Raw genomic sequence first — 20,724 nt, forward strand, 5'->3', positions numbered from 1 at the left:
AGCAAAAGCTGTGTCTTGGCACTGAACTTGGATGTGCTGTCTGCTGGTGCAGCCAAGATTTTGGTATTTTGCCAAACAACTTTTTCATTAATTAGAAGTTAAAGTAAATAGGTTGCTCACAGTGCACTGAATAATCTTGTTACTTGTCACCTGGTATTTATAATTATTCATAAACACAGACAGAGAATCCTGTTTACATGAACAACTTTAAATATATTTAGATAACTTTGTTTGCATAATGTTCACAGTTTTAGGTATATTAAAAGCAAGAAGCTGGCAAAAGAATCAGTTGGACTGCTAGATGACTGAGGGGCAATCAGGCAAGACAAAACCATAGCGGAGAGATTAAATGAATTCTTTGCCTTGGTTTTCACCGAGGAAGATTTGGGAGAGATACCAGTTCCAGAAATGGTATTCAAAGCTGACTAGTCTGAGAAAATGAATGAAATCTCTATAACCCTAGAGGATGTAATGGGGCAATTTGACAAATTGAAGAGTAGCAAATCTCCTGGACCAGATGGTATTCATCCCAGAGTACTGATAGAATTGGAAAATGAACTGGCGGAACTAGTAAGATGTCATTTTTCTTTAAAATTGAGCGTGGTACCAAAAGATTGGAGGGTGGCCAATGTAACGCCGATATTTTAAAAAGGTTCCAGCGGGGATCTGGGAAATTATAGACCGGTGAGCCTGACGTCGGTGCCGGGCAAAATGGTAGAGACTATGATAAGGAACAAAATTACAGAGCATATTCAGAAGCATGGATTAATGAGACAGTCAACTTGGATTTACTGAATGGAAATCTTGCTTCACCAATCTATTACATTTCTTTGAAGGGGTGAACAAACATGTGGATAAAGGTGAGCTGGTTGATATTGTGTATCTGCATTTTCAAAAGGCATTTGACAAAGTACCTCGTGAAAGACTCCAGAGGATATTGGAGAGTCAAGGGATAGGAGGTAATGTTCTATTGTGGATTAAAAACTGGTTAAAAGAAAACAGAGTAGGGTTAAATGGTCAGTATTTTCAGTGGAGAAGGGTAGTTAGTGGGGTTCCCCAGGGGTCAGTGCTGGGACTGCTGCTTTTTAACATATTTATAAATGATCTAGAGATGGGAGCAACTAGTGAGATAATTAAATTTGCAGATGACACAAAGTTATTCAAAATTGTTAAATCACGAGAGGATTGTGAAAAATTACAAGAGGACCTTATGAGACTGGGAGACTGGGCATCTAAATGGCAGATGACATTTAATGTGAGCAAGGGCATGCATGTGGGAAAGAGGAACCTGAACTATAGCTACGTAATTGAAGGTTCCACGTTTAGGAGTCACCGACCAAGAAAGGGATCTTGGCATCATTGTTGATACAGTGAAACCCTCTGCTCAGTGTCCGGCAGCTAAGAAAGCAAATAGAGCGTTAGGTATTATTAGGAAAGGAATGGAAAACAAAAATGAGGATGTTATATTGCCTTATCGGTCTGTGGTGCGACCGTGCCTTGAATATTGTGTTCAATTCTGGACACCGCATCTCAAAAAAGATATAGTGGAATTAGAAAAGGTACAGAGAAGGGCTGTGAAAATGATAAAGGGGATGGGATGACTTCCCTATGAGGAAAGGCTGAAGAGTCAAGGACTCTTCAGCTGAGGGGAGATATGATAGAGGTCTATAAAATAACGAGTGGAGTGGAACGGGTAGATGTGAATCGTTTGTTTACTCTTTCCAAAAATACTAGGACTAGGGGGCTTGCGATGAAACTACAAAGTAGTAAATTTAATACACATCAGAGAGAATTTTTCTTCACTCAACGTATAATTAAACTGTGGAATTCATTGTCAGAGAATGTGGTAAAGCAGTTACCTTAGCGGAGTTTAAAAAAGGTTTGGATAGCTTTGTAAAAGAAAAGTCCGTAAGCCATTATTAAAATGGACTTGGGGAAAATCCACTGCTTGTTTCTAGGATAAGTGGCAATGTATTGTACTGTTTGGGATCTTGCCAAGTACTTGTGACCTGGATTGGCCACTGTTGGAAACAGGATGCTGGGCTTGATAGACATTCGGTCTGTCCCAGTATGGCAACACTTATGTACTTGGGATTCTGAATGGAATCTTGCTACTCTTTGGGCTTCTACATGGAATGCTGTTACACTTTGAAATTCTGCATGGAATCTTGTTATTCTTTAGAATTCTAGAATCTTGGTACTCTTTGGGGTTCTACATGGAATGTTGCTACTATTTAGGATTCTGGAATCTTGCTATTCTTTGGGTTCTACATGGAATGTTGCTACTATTTGAGTTTCTGTCAGGTACTTGTGACCTGCATTGGCCACTGTTGGAAACAGGATGCTGGGCTTGATAGACCTTCGGTCTGTCCCAGTATGGCAACACTTACGTACTTATATAATGTCAGAGCCATAGAAAATGTTTGAAAACATCAGAGTGATTTGAAATCCAAACCACAGCTTTATGAAAGTTTAATTTCCTGGCAGTGGAGATGAAATTACTTTTACGAGGAAAGACTAAAGAGATTACGGCTCAAGGTCAGAGGTTGCCCACTCCTGATTTATTGTGCCTCCCTCTTCTCCATCCTGGTCAGGTTTTCAGGATTTCCCCAAGGAAGATGTATTTTAACTCTGCAATAACTACTTTAATATTAATCATCAAAATGTTCCTCTATTAGAATTAAAAAAAAAAAAAATACTAAATCATTAAAAATAACTCTCATCCTCACATTCACTCACACACTCCAAACATATCTCTAATCATACAGCTGAGTAGTTTATGGCTACATTTTGTGTTTACACCCAAAATTGCATATACATTTTCCTCATGCTTATGATTATTCATTAACAAAGCGTTTTCATGATCTTCTATTAGAAATCCTCAGCATTGTTCTATTATGCGCTCTTGATGCAACAAGTAATCACTGTCCAGTTTTTGCTTCTGCTTTTTCAATCATTTTATATTTTGCCCTGGATACAAAATAGTGGTAAATATAAGTTACTAGTAAAAAAAGGCCCGTTTCGTAAACAAATGAAACAGGCGCTAGCAAGGCTATAGAGAGAGTGAGAGTGTATATATATCTGTGTGTCTGTGTGTGTGTGACACAGAGAAAGTGTGTGTGTCTGTGTGAAAGAGAGTGTGCACAGGTAGGGTGAAAATGAAGAGACAGCAGTGAAATTTTACATAGGACAGCTGAACCATTTGAGGCGTGTTTGTGTGTCTTTGTGAGAGAGTGTGTATATGTGCGTGTGTGTGTGAGATACAGACAGTGTAAGTGTGTGTGTGTGTGTAAGTGAGTGTGAAAGGGTATTGTCAAAATGAAGAGACAGCATTATAATTGTACATAGCACAGCACAAACATTTGAGGCAGTTCTTGCCTTATCTCCCCTGCCGCCCCCTCCATACCCAACGATTCGTTCCTTGTCTTCCATCCCCTCTGTGTCCCGTGTGTATGTGTGTGTGTGAGAGAGGTGCTAGCAGTTCCTGTGATAGTGGCAGGTCAGTTGCTCATTATAGCCAGTTAAGAGTGAGAGTGTGTGTGTATGTGCTGGTTTTTTTCCTTCCCTCATATGCCCTCCGTGTCTGTTGTTTTTGTGGAGAGCAGAGATCTATATGGTCCTTTTAGCGTTGCTGTTGACGTCGCGTAGCAACTGTTGCTGCTGGATTTCATTGTTCCGCGATGTGTCTTATGTCACACTCCGTCGCTTAGTAACGGGTTCGCGATGCGATTGGTTGAGTGTCATTGGTCCGCCCTCAACGTCATGACGTTTTACGCGGGGGGCGGGGTCAACACTCATGGGCGAATTCCTGGTTTCACCACCATGCATTTAGAACGTTGGGACTTGTGGAGGCTTCAGAACGTTGGCGATGCGTTTTATATAGAGAGAGATTTACCAGTACTTTAAATCCAGAACTAAAAAAATGTAAAGCTTAATATCAGTAGGAGTCGGAGTTAGACAGTAGGAAAATAGAGTTGGAGTCAAAGGTTTTGTGTACCAGTTCCACAGCCCTGTAGTTATCCTTGAGGGTAAGCAGGATGGAATCTGTCTACTTTTTGGGATCCTGCCAGGGGGTTGTGACCTGAATTGGCAACAGTTGAAAACAGGATACTGAGCTTAACAGATCTTTAATCTGACACAGCATGGCAATTACTTATGATCTTATGTAAATGGCTTTAAAGTCAGGGCTGAAGCAAACCTTGCCAAGAATTAACTCGAAAGAAACAACTTTAAAATCCCAAGCTGTCTTCTTAATTTGAGTTTTTGCTGAAGTGTGTATAAGTGTGTTATCTTATCTTTCAAGCGTATAATGGACTGATGCATATACTGCAGTTTTACTGTCATACACAAGCTTTCTCATAAAATATTGTATGATATGCTCATGTAGCAACTTCCCAGGACACTAGTTGTAGGCACTGTGGTGCATTCAGTAATTAGATCTTATTGAACTGTAGAGGTAAGGCATGGACATTTTTTTTTTCAATTTTATTGTGGTACTTTGTGATAACCATCTGTTAAAAAAAATGTGAAAAATAAGTGTCGAGCCATATACAGAGATCTTGGTCCTATGACTTGCTGAGATTACACAATAGCCTAACTTAAGTATTTTGCTATGTATTGTGTTGCTATATAATTGCCTCTTCTTACTGAATGAGGTATTAACTTTATAAGTTCCCTTGTTCAAGGATTACAAAATACATCTCACAAAATACTTTTGATACCAGTGAAAGGAAAGATGGTTAACACTAACATAGTTCTTCCTTGTGCAACGCCGTGACCGCATGCTAAAGGAATAAACTTTCAGATTTTTTCACATGATTTCCACATATGCATTACCAATCATAGTTAATAACCACATTTAAGAAGAAAGGTATCTTTTTAAAAAGTATATTTCATTTATAAGTTTTTCGAATTATATCCAAGCAATTTTCACTTGTACAGAAAAGTGTTATACAAGAAAATTATAACCTCTCATAAATATTTTTAAAGAGAATATAATAAACACTCAAGTCCACAATATTAGGATCCAAGACTAATGGAAAAAGGAGAAATTTAGGAAAAATTAAAGGCAATATTATACCTGAGGAATATGAGCTAGAAATTAATTATATACAGAGCTTTACTTAATCTCCTGAAACTCTTTTAGTTGCTATAAAAGCTGACAAGTGAGAAGATTCAGTGAAGACATATTTAACTGCATTATATCTAACTAGGAAAAAAGGCCCGTTTCTCAGCGCTATGAAACGGGCGCTAGCAAGGCTCTAGAATGGTAGGGGCCCCCTCTCTCCGTCCCTCCGAGCTGCTTGCCTGCCTCTGTGTGATCGTCGGACGTTGTTCGTGGTTCGCTCTGTGTGGGGAGGGTTTTTTTTTTTGCTGCGCCTCCGTGCCTGTGCCGTTTCCGTTTCAGCCCTCGAGTGTCATTGCTCCGCCCTCGACGTCATCACGTTTTGACGCGAGGGCGGTGCAGACACTCAGGGGCACACCGGATATCTCGGGCGCCTTAACTTCCGTGGAGGCTTCATTAGAACGTTGGGGTTGCCTTTTATATATAGAGAGAATACATTTACATAGATATGCTAAGAAAAAAAGTTCCACATTCTTAAATCTCTTTTACTAAACTCGATTCCATTATGTAGCTTCCCACTATTCCAGAACCTATGGGATAGTTGTGTCTGTCAACCAGCAGGTGGAAATAGAGAACTGAAAACTGAGCATCTAGTCCATCTCCTCAGTATTTTCTTTCTCCAGCAGGTGGATGGACACCCTTTTTAGCCTCTGGTTCTGAATCAGTTGCTTGGTCAGCTGGTTCCCAGTGGAGCTTTGTGGGTGACTTGAGTCTGCAGAGTCATATCTGGAGGTCTTTTAGATCCCTGTCTCCGATGCCCTGCAAATTACTTCTTCCCTCCCTTCACCTCTCCCCTGTTTCTTTTGGAGCTCTCCTTTTCCAGTACAAGAACCTTAAGAGGAAAGAGGTTTACTGGTGAATGTGGGACAGAGTATCAGTCCTGATTCTTTCTCATCTGGGGTAAGACTTGTGGAGACTGTGAGCTGGGAGCGGGAGGGGGAACTGTCAGTGGTAAGTCTGATTTTAAGTTTTACTCGGAACCGCTTTGACGGCTGCAAGTCCTACTTGGTGCATGAGAGGGATCCTGACTCACCGCTTGAGACTGCATTGTGCTTTGCTTGTGCAAGTCAGTGTGATAGGCAACTGTTGCGGAGACGGTTAAGCGGTTTTCCCGCTGTGGGACCCACTGGCTGATGTTGGAGAGTTGCAGTGCATGCAAGCCAGGAATCCCACAGAATGTGGGGGAAACAGTCGGTGGCAGCATGTCTTTGGATTTGACACAGCATCTGAATAGGGCGGGGGACTTCAGGCTCTCTGGTAGGGCCAGTTCGCAATTTGATGCAGGAGAGCATGGGAAAGAACACCATTTATCGCGTCCAACTGGCAGGAACTGTCTGATCAACCACAGAGCACAGCCTCAGGGCCTGATAGAGCATTCAGCTGCATTGGGATCTTTGTTTTCTTCAAAGTTTATATTGCTATTACACCAGGCGTATTTACCGAAGCAGGGACAGTTGGAGTTTTCAGTTTCTCACCCCGCTTACACTATGGTTCCTAATAGATCTCGTTTAGACCTCTAGAAGTGGGCAGATGAGGTCTATCTCTGCGTCTCCCTCCTTACCTGATGTGACCTCGGTCTGTTTGGAGGAGCCATTAGGGGAGGGAGAGCTCCCTCTTGAAGATGGGGATGATCAAAAAATACTGAGGTTTCATAAAGAGAAGCTCAGCAGTTGCTGGAGGATAAGCCAAAAGCCCCAGATTGCCTGCAGAGGTCATGATATGCAGACCTGATTCAACTGTTAGACGGGAATCTTCTCTGTTTTCTTGGTACACGGCCTACTGAAGCAAGGTCCGATGCTCATGGAGGATCCATGCCCCTTTGGTCTTATAGCTTGGTCGAGACGAAAAGGTTATTTTTATTTTATTTTATTTTTGTTACATTTGTACCCCGCGCTTTCCCACTCATGGCAGGCTCAATGCGGCTTACATGGGGCAATGGAGGGTTAAGTGACTTGCCTAGAGTCACAAGGAGCTGCCTCTGTGCCTGAAGTGGGAATCAAACTCAGTTCCTCAGTTCCCCAGGACCAAAGTCCACCACCCTAACCACTAGGCCATGTACGCTGTGTCCAGAGTGGAACCTTAATTTAGTCTTTCAGCTCTTCAGAAGCCTCCTTTTGAGCTACTCCAGAAGGCCTTCTTGAAAGATCTTACACTGAAGACAGCATTCTTGGTGGCTATTGCGTTGGCACGTAGTGTTTCAGATCTTCAGACTCTCATCTTGTCAGGATCGCTTTCTCCGCTTTTCAGAGGCGAGGGTCTCCCTGAGCACCGTTTCTTCCAAAAGTGGTATCTTCAGTTCATCTCGACCAATCTGAGGAGCTTCATTTTGCAGAGAAGACGAGGAGGCTCAGTATTCATAAGAATAGCTATACTGTGTCAAATCAATGGTCCATCTAGGCCAGTATTCTGTTTTCAACGGTGGCCAATCCAGGTTGCAAGTACCTGGCAGAAACCCAGTAGTAGCAGCATTCAATGTTACTTGAAACATGGGGTCCTCATTAGATATCTGGAAGTCACAAATGAGTTTTGCAAATCAGACTGTGTTTTTGCTAAGTGGTGACATGGTTGACGCTGCATACCTTTGCCAAGCACTACAGAGTGGATGTGGCTCGCTCGGAAGCCAGTTTTGGAGCTTTTGTCCACGGGACAGCAGTGCTAGGATCCCACCCACTTTAGGGTTTGCTTTTAAACATCCCACAGGTTATGGAATAGTGGGAAGCTGTGTAATGGAAGGAGAAATATAATTTTCTTTCCATTAGTCCTTCCCACTATGCCAGAGGCCTGCCCACGGTTTCTGAGATGTTTAGTGAATTTGAAGTAGTTGGACAAATAATGACTTTCACCTTACATGTCGCTTCCTGTGTATTTTTGTTCTGTATAAGTTGTCCAGAGATGAGAGAGGTCCACACATGTTTGCTCATCTGGTTAGTGTTAGGTTAGTGAGTTGTTTTGTTATTGTAGTTCTTTTATTTATTTATTATCTTGTTATTGTGAACTGCTCAGGTGATATATTCTTAATTTATTTATTAGGATTTATTTACCGCCTTTTTGAAGGAATTCACTCAAGATGGTGTACAGTAAGAACAGATCAAACATGAGCAATAGGCAATTACAGCAGTAAAATATATACAAATAATATGAAGTATGGCATAGTATACTACCTAAGTGCTCTAAATAGGGACCACTGGTTTTCTATTCTAATCCATATGCTACCACGTGGTAAATAGCATAAGGATTAGAATAGTATACTACCTACAATGTCAACACAATACGTGATAGAACATTATAATTGATAGTGAAGGGTAAAGCAAAGATGTCACATATGGATAGGTAAGAAAGTAAGTTGACTGATTTAAAGAAAGTTGCACATGAGGTCAGAGAGATGGTTACATATAATCTCAGCTAGGGTAGGAGTGGATAAACATGTCTTGCAGCATTATGTGCAGCCCGAGTCACTCTTTGTGTGTGCGAGTGAGACCAACAAATTAGTTACTTCTTCCATTAAAGGTCTGGTTGAAGAGCCAAGCTTTCACCTGCTTCCTGCGCTATCTCAAGAGTAAATTAAACTTGAAACTTATTTAAGGTGGTCGTGCTTATTCTGTGTTTTCCCTTACTGCTTGTCTACATAAATACTGAGGAGCTGGACTGAATGCCAAGAGATTCTCCGTTTTCAGTTCTCTATGTCCACCTGCTGGTTGATGCACACAACTATCTCAGATTCTGGAATAATGGGAAACACTAATGGAAAGAAAATTCAGGTAAGACCTAATTTCCCCTTAAGTAGTTAGAGGGGTTTCACTGTACATTACATAGAAACAGAGAAAAATGAAGGCTGATGAAGATTATATGGCCAAACAAGTCTCTCTTTAGCTTGGGACAAATACATAGGATCTCTTTCTTGAATTCAGGTACAGTGTTTGTCTCCTCCTCTTCCACCAGCAGGCCATTTCACTCGTGTATCACCCTTTCCAGGAAGAAGTATTTCCATAGGTTACTCCCAAGTCTCTCCCCTTTCACATTCATCCTATGCCCCCTCATTCCAGAACTTCCTTTCAGTTGAGAGACTTGCCTCCTGTGTGCTTGAAACATCTCTCTCCTATCTCCTGCCTTTCTTTCAGAGTATACAAATGGAGACCTTTGACTGTCCCACCGACCATTTTAGTAGCTGCCCTCTGGACCAGCTTCATCCTGTTTATGTTTTTGAAGGTTAAATCTCCAGAACTGTACACAGTACTCTATTCTACTCTAAATGAGATCTCACCAGAGAGTTAAATAGAGGGATTATCACCTCCTCCTTCCTACTGGCCATTCCTCTCCCTATGTACCCAATCATCCTTCTAGCTTTTGCTTGCCTGTTTGGCCACCTTAAGATCATCATATACGATCATACTCAAGTCTTTCTCTTCCTTTGTGCATAGAAGTACTTCACACTTTAATCTGTACTGTGTTCCCTTAGGCTTTTGTAGCCCAAATGCATGCCCCTGTATTTTTTATTTTAGCATTATATCTTAGCTGCCAAATTCTATGCTGTTCTTCAACCTTTGCTAGTTTTCTCATGACTTATCCACTCCTTCAAGGGGGGGTGTATATTATTGCAGATTTTGGAATCATTTGAAAAGAGGCAAGGCTTACCAGACAGCCCTTCAGCAATATTCCTTCTAAAATGATGAAAAAGAACCAGCTCAAGAACCGAACCTTGCAGCACACCACTGGTAACATCCATTTACCATTGCCCTTTATTGCCTTCCGCTCAACCAGTTCATAAGTACATAAGTATTGCCATACTGGGAAAGACCAAAGGTCCCCAGCATCCTGTTTCCAACAGTGGCCAATCCAGGTCACAAATACCTGGCAAGATCCCAAAAAAGTACAAAACATTCTATACTGCTTATCCGAGAAATAGTGAATTTTTCCCAAGTCCATTTAATAATGGTCTATGGACGTTTAATCCTTTTTTAAAATCCGCTAAGCTAATCGCCTTTACCACATTCTCTTTTAAATGTCCTATCTAGCCCTTCCATTGCAGTGCCAAGCTTCTGACCTATAGGTGTCTCTTTTGCAAGCTGGTTGGAACTTCTCCAAGGGAAGATTGGACACAGCCTGCACTATATTATCAGTCCTGCCAAGCTGCTAAATCAAGGCTTGAAAATCAAATTTTGGCCTTACACACAGCATGGTCATATAGAAATGTGATAGTTCTGTCCCATCACAGTCTAAGAGCCCCTCAATCAGGAAAGAGTGGCGTCACGCAGAAGGGGTTTGAGGATCCTTCAGACAGCAAGGAAGGGTATCCCCAAAACCAGCCCCGAGAGTGAAACACTGAGATTAGAACAGGGATGTTACCAGCTGTGAGATGGAAGTAACAAGAGTGTAAGCAAAAAGTAGCTGGCCAAACTATTGAGTGAGATAAACCAATTTTTTATAATGCAACATTAACTTTGTACTAACAGGAGAAAATAAAAGTTGGATATCAAGAGGCATTTAAGAGACCACAGAGAAAAATCCAGTTATACACAGAGCCTGCAGTAAGGGGGGGAAAATTCTTACCCGGTGCCAGATAGTAACCGCCTGGGGAATCCAAAACAGTCCAGTTCAAAGTCTCCAGATGCCCCATTCACCAACGCCTGTACAAAGTTAAATAATCAGATTTTATAGCATTTATAAAAGAGTGTATATTATGTCAGCGCTGAGACACTCAACAGTCGGATTCTCCGTCTGAACTACAGGCTTTGTGTTGCAGCATTATATAGTGTTCTGGAAATCACAGTATTATAAGTACAACCTAGGATAAAACATACATGGCTTGTAAGTGCACAAATATAATACCGATTAGTAACCTAACACTTGCTAATCTTATGGATTGCTCACTAATGAGTGATGCTGTTTATCACTACATATTTTGGCAGAAAGTGCATAAAACGATGCAGTCCAGATATGTGTGATTGGTGAAAGTTGGTCAAGAGGTTGCTTGAAGAGGTCACTGTCTGACCTCTCAGGTTTTCACATGAGGAAAACAAATTCTGCCCAAAACCAGTTTGCACCTGTATCATAGGGCTATGTGCCAGGTATTTTACGTAAGAGACATCCCAATTCCTATGTGATCATTTGATTTAATTTCTGAGCAGATCCTCCCCCCCTCTTATGCCAGGCATGGCATTCAATGACAAACACTGAGAACTTACCATTGCAATCACTGACTACTCTGACTCTACAATTAATAATAGCAGAAAACACAGGCCTATGATTTCCCTTTGTGATAGACTGATCTTTGACCTTCCAGTGCTTTATAACATTTGTTTTGACATATAGTAGAAATCCATGGCTCTTGGTGTTGCTGGCTGAACCTTAGGTCATGAGATTCTCATCCTGTTTTTCCAGCTTCACTTTCTGAACCTCATATTTTGCTTTTGGAAAAGTAGAACTGCAAGAATCAATTTTAATTCTCCACAACCTACACTCAGTTCAGACTTGCTGTCAACATTCCCAGGTTCCTCGGTCTTCAGTCATACCCTTGGCTCCATAATGTTTTCCTTCAGCAAACCAACTGATTTTTAAAGAGTTTACGTTGTTTTCCGATCTGCTTAATTGTAGTAGTAGTTTCTAGCAGGAACATTTAACATGTACCTGGTTTCCACTAAGTTCAACCAATTTGAAATGCTCCTTTTTCAGGGCTCAATGCGTAAAGCTTACTGTACTTGCAGTGTTTGCTTTAGACCAGTTGTAGCTGGTACTTAGCATCTAATGCACAAAGGGGTTCTGTGTGGTTTTAACTGTTCGCTGTAGCAGCTACCAATTAATCCAATGCAAATGTATTACAACAAGCTCATTAGTATTAAAATGAGCAGTCCGTGAAATGCACAGAAAGGAGTGCCTATCTTTTTATCATGCAAAAATTTCCAGCAGATCTGGAACTGTTGTTTTGTAAGGACAAATTAGGTCTTTCCTGATAATTTTCTTTTCATTAGTCCTTCCCGCTATTTCAGAACCTGTGAAATAGTTGTGTCCATCAACCAGCAGGTGGAGATAGAGAACTGAAAGCTGAGCTAAGACATATCTCTCTTAGATTAAACATAGCAAACAACTCGCTAACCTAACACTGACCAGATGAGCAAAGATGTGTGGGCCTCTGTCATCTCTGGACAACTTGTAGAGAGCAAGAGATGTGCGGGGAAGCACCTTGCAAGTTCACAGTTGTTATTTGACCCATTAACCACACCAACTAAACATCTTAGAAACCTTGAGCAGGCCTATGGCATAGTGGGACAGACTAATGGAAAGACAAGTCAGGTAAGACCTAGTTTTTTCTTCCATTACATAGCTTCCCACAATTCCAGAACCTGTAGGATATTTAAAAACAATCCCTAGAGTGGGTGGGATCCTGGTATTGCCACCTGAGGACCGAAGCCCCAAAACTGGCTTCAGAGCATGCCACATAGTCCATCCTGTAGTGCCTGGCAAAGATACACATCGTTGACCACACTTGCAGATATCCTCCGGAGACGGTAAGGTTGTCTCCGCCTAGGATGTCACTGTATGCCTCATACAGGTGAGCCTATTTAGTTCCCTGTAAGCAAGGAAGCCAATTTGGTTGATCTGTTTCCACTCTCCCGCACAGCCGTCATTGCTATACACTCAAAGCAAGCAAACGTATGAGCTGCTGCATCCAGGTTGTCGTTCTTTATTATTGGTCCATCTGTAACAACTCTAAAGCTGTTTCATTTGGACCCCCCTCCAAGCCCACAGCCACTCCCTCACACTTCGCCATCCGCCCCACACCCCAAACATACATACATACACACACACACTCTCTCTCTCTCTCTTTCTCTCTCAGCACACACACAAAAAAAACCAACTGATAGCCACCAAAAACACGACCTGAAGGATCCCTCACTTTCAACCCATCACCACAAGAACGCAGACCTCCCTTCAAAACCCCCTCACCACTCCCTCACAGTTCACCATCCCCTACCCCCCCTCCCGCTAACATTCTCACTCACACACACCATCACACCCTCCTAACTAGCCAACCCCGCCCACCCCTCCCTTTCCCACCCCTCAAACAACATTCTGAAAACAAAAACACAATATCTATCACATATACAAAAACACTTCACTAATGACAACAAGCCACAACACGACCTGAAGGCGGTGGGGCACCACAAGCAGGCGGCGGCCGACCACAGGGCCATGGATAACACCTGGAAACTTATGTACAAAGTGGTGAGTTACAGGGGAGTGGGAGAGGGGAGGGAGGACGGCCTGTAAATCGGACGAGAGGAAAGGGGGCCTTGGAACTCGGAGGGGAGAGAGGGTGGCATGGGACTCGGAGGGGACAGAGGAAGACAGCGAGGGGGGGGGGATAATCTTGCTAGCGCCTGTCTCTCTCACGCAGTCTCACACACACACACACACTCTGTCACACATTCACTCTCTCTCTCTCTCTCTCTCTCTCTCTCTCACACACACAGTCACTATCAAACACACTCTGTCAAACATACACACTCAAAGGAAAACCTTTACTAGTAGAAAATAATTTGTACAGTCAGTGCTTTAGTTCTACATTTTCAGTTAATGTTGTACCCAAGAATTAAATGTTGTACCAAATAGCATATTTTACTATTCGGCCAAATACGAATAATGAACATTGAGCTTTAATATAACAAATAATAAAAGAAGCAATGTGAAATCTTGAGATCATGTTTATTTCAGTAGGATTTAGCACAATAGAGCCCCAGATTATTTGTGTTCAAATTTAAATTGCTATTCGACGGGGCCGAAATATTTGGTGCAGCCCTAATAGTAACATAGTGAAACAGGTCTTGCTGACATTTATTGTGTGAAATGCCCAAAATAAGTGCTTTTTGCATAAAGATGACATAGGTGCCTGTGACCTTCATGAAATAAGCTCCCAGAGCATCCTTGTCGGCACGTAAATTCTCAAAAACAAGTTTATACTTGCTCTGAAACTGTAAGTGTGTGTGTTTGTGTACTCTCTGCATGTGCATACTTAAATAAAATATGCATGTATGATGCAACTATGTCCCCATGACTCCTACATTGCCCATAGCGACATTTGCACTCAATCTTGTCAGCTGTGCAATTTTGTAACAGGCATGTTCCATATTCTTTACATATTGAAAATGCTTTATAAAATCATTAGGTGTAGTGTGTGCTTGTAGTTTAAATTAAGCCTACAAAATGTGAAAAATATGCACACACTTTCAGGAGGCAAAGTTTCTGGGGGGAAAAAAAATTCCAGCATACGTTGAAGCAGTGTGGGTAGTAGCTACTCCTTTAATAGACGTGTAAGAGTCTCTCATTCTCCCTGTCTCCTCAGCTCGAAACCTTGGGGTCATCTTTGACTCTTCTCTCTCCTTCTCTGCTCATATCCAGCAGACCGCCAAGACCTGTCGTTTCTTTCTTTACAACATCCGTAAAATCCGCCCCTTTCTTTCTGAGCACTCTACCAAAACCCTCATCCACACCCTTGTCACCTCTCGTTTAGATTACTGCAATCTGCTTCTTGCTGGCCTCCCACTTAGTCACCTCTCCCCTCTCCAGTCGGTTCAAAACTTTGCTGCCCGTCTCGTCTTCCGCCAGGGTCGCTTTACTCATACTACCCCTCTCCTCAAGACCCTTCACTGGCTCCCTATCCGTTTTTGCATCCTGTTCAAACTTCTTCTACTAACCTATAAATGTACTCACTCTGCTGCTCCCCAGTATCTCTCCACACTCGTCCTTCCCTACACCCCTTCCCGTGCACTCCACTCCATGGATAAATCCTTCTTATCTGTTCCCTTCTCCACTACTGCCAACTCCAGACTTTGCGCCTTCTGTCTCGCTGCACCCTACGCCTGGAATAAACTTCCTGAGCCCCTACGTCTTGCCCCATCCTTGGCCACCTTTAAATCTAGACTGAAAGCCCACCTCTTTAACATTGCTTTTGACTCGTAACCACTCGCCTCCACCTACCCTCCTCTCTTTCTTCCCGTTCACATTAATTGATTTGATTTGCTTACTTTATTTATTTATTTATTTTTTGTCTATTAGATTGTAAGCTCTTTGAGCAGGGACTGTCTTCTATGTTTGTGCAGTGCTGCGTATGCCTTGTAGCGCTATAGAAATGCTAAATAGTAGTAGAAGTAGTAGTGTTTTGGTCTTTTTCTGTACATTTTTGTTTGATCTGAATACCTTGCATTTTTGATAGTGGAGTAAAGTTCTCTGTCCTCTGTGTGGATACAAAATGTGACAAACCTTGTGCCAATAGCTCTGTCCCTTGTTATGTTTTAGGTAGAGAATGTGAAAGTTTTGGACCGATATACAAGCAAGAAGCCAGCCACTGGGACCTTATACTTGACTGCAACACACCTGATCTATGTAGATACCTCTGCTGAAGTCCGAAAGGAGACATGGGTAAGCTCAGATTCGGGGATGTTTTCCATTTCTTCACTTGGGAAATAGATGTAAGGGGTTGTCTAGAGCAATTGAGCCTGCCATGAGTGGGAAAACGTGGGGTACAAACGTAACAATCTGGGATGGGCAAAACCAGACCAAGAGGTCATTTTTCTTGGACCACTTGCATTGGTAAAATTACATTACCTCTGGCCTGCTGATGTTGACGTTCTGTGGCTGCCCTGGCAGTATTGTCATTGAAAGCCAGAAATTGGGTTTCTGATGGGTACTTGTGACCCGGATTGGCCACTGTTGGAAGCAGGATACTTGGCTAAGTGGACCATTGGTGTGATCCAGTACTAAAAAAAAAAAAAAAAATCCTGCCTTTGTGCTGAGACCAGCACATCATCAAGGCTGGACATGTTGGATCTCTTAATGATGGTATCACCCAAGAGGAGTGCTGACAGGGACCCAACCTCTGCCAGCACAAGAAAAATAAGACCTGCACTGGAAGAAGTGGAAGAGTCCACCTGAACTGCAACAAGTTGCACCAGAAATTGTGAAGCATCCTCTAGTCAGGAAATGTTAAGAAGTTTGGGGGAAGGGGAAGAATGGAAAAGGCAATGGGGGGAGGGGGCAGTGGCGTACCGAGGGGGTGGGGGCGGTCCGCCCCGGGTGCACACCGCTGGGGGGGGGGGGGGTGCCGCAGCATAAGTACATAAGTAGTGCCATACTGGGAAAGACCAAAGGTCCATCTAGCCCAGCATCCTGTCACCGACAGTGGCCAATCCAGGTCAAGGGCACCTGGCACGCTCCCCAAACGTAAAAACATTCCAGACTAGTTATACCTAAAAATGAGGAATTTTTCCAGTCCATTTAATAGCGGTCTATGGACTTGTCCTTTAGGAATCTATCTAACCCCTTTTTAAACTCCGTCAAGCTAACCGCCCGTACCACGTTCTCCGGCAATGAATTCCAGAGTCTAATTACACGTTGGGTGAAGAAAATTTTCTCCGATTCGTTTTAAATTTACCACACTGTAGCTTCAACTCATGCCCTCTAGTCCTAGTATTTTTGGATAGCGTGAACAGTCGCTTCACATCCACCCGATCCATTCCACTCATTATTTTATACACTTCTATCATATCTCCCCTCAGCCGTCTCTTCTCCAAGCTGAAAAGCCCTAGCCTTCTCAGCCTCTCTTCATAGGAAAGTCGTCCCATCCCCACTATCATTTTCGTCGCCCTTCGCTGTACCTTTTCCAATTCTACTATATCTTTTTTGAGATACGGAGACCAGTACTGAACACAATACTCCAGGTGCGGTCGCACCATGGAGCGATACAACGGCATTATAACATCCGCACACCTGGACTCCATACCCTTCCTAATAACACCCAACATTCTATTCGCTTTCCTAGCCGCAGCAGCACACTGAGCAGAAGGTTTCAGCGTATCATCGACGACGACACCCAGATCCCTTTCTTGATCCGTAACTCCTAACGCGGAACCTTGCAAGACGTAGCTATAATTCGGGTTCATCTTACCCACATGCATCACTTTGCACTTGTCAACATTGAACTTCATCTGCCACTTGCACGCCCATTCTCCCAGTCTCGCAAGGTCCTCCTGTAATCGTTCACATTCCTCCTGCGACTTGACGACCCTGAATAATTTTGTGTCATCGGCGAATTTAATTACCTCACTAGTTATTCCCATCTCTAGGTCATTTATAAATACATTAAAAAGCAACGGACCCAGCACAGACCCCTGCGGGACCCCACTAACTACCCTCCTCCACTGAGAATACTGGCCACGCAATCCTACTCTCTGCTTCCTATCTTTCAACCAGTTCTTAATCCATAATAATACCCTACCTCCGATTCCATGACTCTGCAATTTCTTCAGGAGTCTTTCGTGCGGCACTTTGTCAAACGCCTTCTGAAAATCCAGATATACAATATCAACCGGCTCCCCATTGTCCACATGTTTGCTTACCCCCTCAAAAAAATGCATTAGATTGGTGAGGCAAGACTTCCCTTCACTAAATCCGTGCTGACTTTGTCTCATCAGTCCATGTTTTTGTATATGCTCTGCAATTTTATTCTTAATAATAGCCTCCACCATCTTGCCCGGCACCGACGTCAGACTCACCGGTCTATAATTTCCAGGATCTCCTCTGGAACCTTTCTTAAAAATCGGAGTAACATTGGCTACCCTCCAGTCTTCCGGTATTACACTCGATTTTAGGGACAGATTGCATATTTCTAACAGTAGCTCCGCAAGTTCATTTTTTAGTTCTATTAATACTCTGGGATGAATACCATCAGGTCCCGGTGATTTACTACTCTTCAGCTTGCTGAACTGACCCATTACATCCTCCAAGGTTACAGAGAATTTGTTTAGTTTCTCCGACTCCCCCGCTTCAAATATTCTTTCCGGCACCGGTGTCCCCCCCCAAATCCTCCTCGGTGAAGACCGAAGCAAAGAATTCATTTAATTTCTCCGCTACGGCTTTGTCCTCCTTGATCGCCCCTTTAACACCATTTTCGTCCAGCGGCCCAACCGACTCTTTGGCCGGTTTCCTGCTTTTAATGTATCTAAAAAAGTTTTTACTATGTATTTTTGCTTCCAACGCTAATTTCTTCTCAAAGTCCTGCTGCGAGAGTTCGTTAACATCTCTCGTTCGCTGCAGCTCCCTCTGCCCCGGAACAGGAAGTAACCTGTTCCGGGGTAGAGGGAGCTGCAGCGAACAAGCAAAGTTAGTAAACTCGCAGCAGGCGCGCGCTGCGGCACCCCCCCCCCCCCAGCGGCATGCACCCGGGGGGGGGGGGTCTTTCGCCGGAGGGGGGGTCCGTGCTGCATCGGGGGGGGGGGGGCGGGGCGCCGCCCCGGGTGTCCGCCCCCCTAGGAACGCCACTGGGAGGGGGGCAGAGTTCAGTGCAAGTGAGCAGGAGAGGGAGGGAAGACCCATCTAGAGATCTCTGTGGTCTTATCACACACACTAGTCCATTTCCACCATCCCCCCCAAAATTCACACTCCTATAACTCCACCATCCACTTACTCATGCAGTCTTTCCTAAGCAGATACTCCCTCACTGAAATGTCATTGTACAGTCACTAGAGCATGTATTTTTCAACTTGTTTGGTGTTGCACAGTACAAATGTGAAACCGAGATTTCTATTTATAGAAATAATTGCCACCTGTGGTTTCTTTTTTTGTTTCATTTTTAACCCTAGTCGTCACTGCTGCAGGTATGTTTCATGTAGGAGGACCTGATTAAGTTTGCCCACTCATGGTCTAGTCACTTAGGCCCCGAAGCTCAGAAGTAAGTGCAGGCGCTAGAGGCAATTAGCGCCTGCATTTACTGGTGCACAGTGTTCAAAAGGCCCTAGCATGGGAAACAACGAGCTTGCTGGACAACAAATGCATGCAAACAAGGCCATTCCCTACCTCCCCCTGATGCTCAGACAAGAGCGAAGTCAAAAAGTGCACTCTTAAAGCCGAAAACCTTCAGCCTGGCACAAAGCTTCAGTGGAAGACAATACCACCACTCAGTTTCTGGTCAGTATAGGATTGGGTGGCAGCAATGCAGTAGTTAAGACTTCCCTGAGCTAAAAGGGTGGAAATCTGTCTTATTCACCAAGGAGAACCAAGAACTGCTCTGCCAGCTAAGTTTTGGTGTGCAAACAGCTTCCCCTGTTGCTTGCTGAAACGCTACAACTTAACTGGCAACCAGCACCTCTTCCTCATCCCCTCTGTGGCGTTCTGGGCATGTGCTTAAGAGCTGTGCTTGATGCCACTCGTCATCCTCCCTCTAACTTCTGAACAAGTCCTTAATGCTGAAGACTATGAGCACGCCTGTATATGCATCTCATTTACATTAGGGAGTAATTCAGATGCGTTGATCTAGTATTTTTCTGGCGCTGTTTGGAACGGCACTAGAATTTTGATCATCAAGGCCTTTAGGGAGCAGTGATGTTTTTGAGGTGCTATAAATTTGTAGTACTAATTATCCGTTAAATAGACATGTGCTATTTTATTATCGCAAGGATTAACTTTGAGTGAAGATAATCATTTTAACATTCCCGATTTCCTGAGCTTGTTTGCTAATGGTAATTTTTTTTTTCTTCTGTGAGATTAAACCCTAGCTCTTATGTTTTGTCTTTAAAACCATACAAGGAAATGACTTTGAAAATAATGGTTGAGTATGAATGCAGCCAAATTCTTAGGTCAACAGGAAAGGCCCAACTATTAATTATCACCATCAAATTGATGTCTCTTCTGATTGCGGTTCCCATGTTTTGGAAAACTTTCCCTTTCAGAGATGTTTTCAAGTTGGATTGTCTGATCTGGCAAAAAAAAAAAAAAGTCAAATCTTTTTCTGCTTTGGAGTCAAGACATTGTGGTAAGGGGCTGCCATGTTTGCTACGGTTTGTGACAGATGTATCTTTTCAATGAATATTTGGCTGTCTCTGGAAAAACATGACTAAAGTCACTGATCCAACATGTTGAGACTGGCCAATTTTCACATATGGGTCCAAAATATCAAAATTGAGTAGAGTTCTGTGCTTTTTTTTTTTTTTTTTTTTTTACTGTCCTAATAGGGAGGAGTGGCCTAGTGGTTAGGGTGGTGGACTTTGGTCCTGGGGAACTGAGTTCGAATCCCACTTCAGGCACAGGCAGCTCCTTGTGACTCTGGGCAAGTCACTTAACCCTCCATTGCCCCATGTAAGCCGCATTGAGCCTGCCATGGAATGTTGTTGTTGCTTCTATCTGATTCCAGAATGTTGCTTCTATTGAGATTCTGTTGCTACTATTGGAGATTCTACATGGAATGTTGCTACTATTGGAGATTCTACATGGAATGTTGCTATTCCACTAGCAACATTCCATGTAGAAGGCTGCGCAGGCTTCTGTTTCTGTGAGTCTGACTCACAGAAGCAGAAGCCTGCGCGGCCACATTGGTGATCTGCAAGGGCCGACTTCTACATGGAATGTTGCTAGTGGAACATTCCATGTAGAATCTCAAATAGTAGCAACAGTGGAGGAGTGGCCTAGTGGTTAGGGTGCTGGACTTTGGTCCTGGGGAACTGAGTTCGAATCCCACTTCAGGCACAGGCAGCTCCTTGTGACTCTGGGCAAGTCACTTAACCCTCCATTGCCCCATGTAAGCCGCATTGAGCCTGCCATGAGTGGGAAAGTGT

The 20,724-nt window shown here is 43.1% G+C and overlaps 1 protein-coding gene across 2 annotated transcripts in view; it reads left to right on the forward strand.

Moving 5' to 3' along the window:
• The window catches only part of MTMR8 (myotubularin related protein 8), a 96,233-nt gene that overhangs the window by 14,569 nt on the left and 60,940 nt on the right, over positions 1 to 20,724 (forward strand). For both annotated transcript variants that reach the window (XR_003942883.1, XM_030210238.1), the window contains exon 2: positions 15,416 to 15,538. Coding sequence is in view for 1 of the 2 variants with exons in the window: in XM_030210238.1 (XP_030066098.1) it covers positions 15,416 to 15,538 (123 nt within the window). In the remaining variant the exon portion in view is untranslated. The remainder of the gene's footprint in view (positions 1 to 15,415; positions 15,539 to 20,724) is intronic.

The sequence above is a fragment of the Microcaecilia unicolor genome, chromosome 7 (assembly GCF_901765095.1).
Source record: "Microcaecilia unicolor chromosome 7, aMicUni1.1, whole genome shotgun sequence".
In the NCBI taxonomy this organism is placed as follows: Eukaryota; Metazoa; Chordata; class Amphibia; order Gymnophiona; family Siphonopidae; genus Microcaecilia; species Microcaecilia unicolor.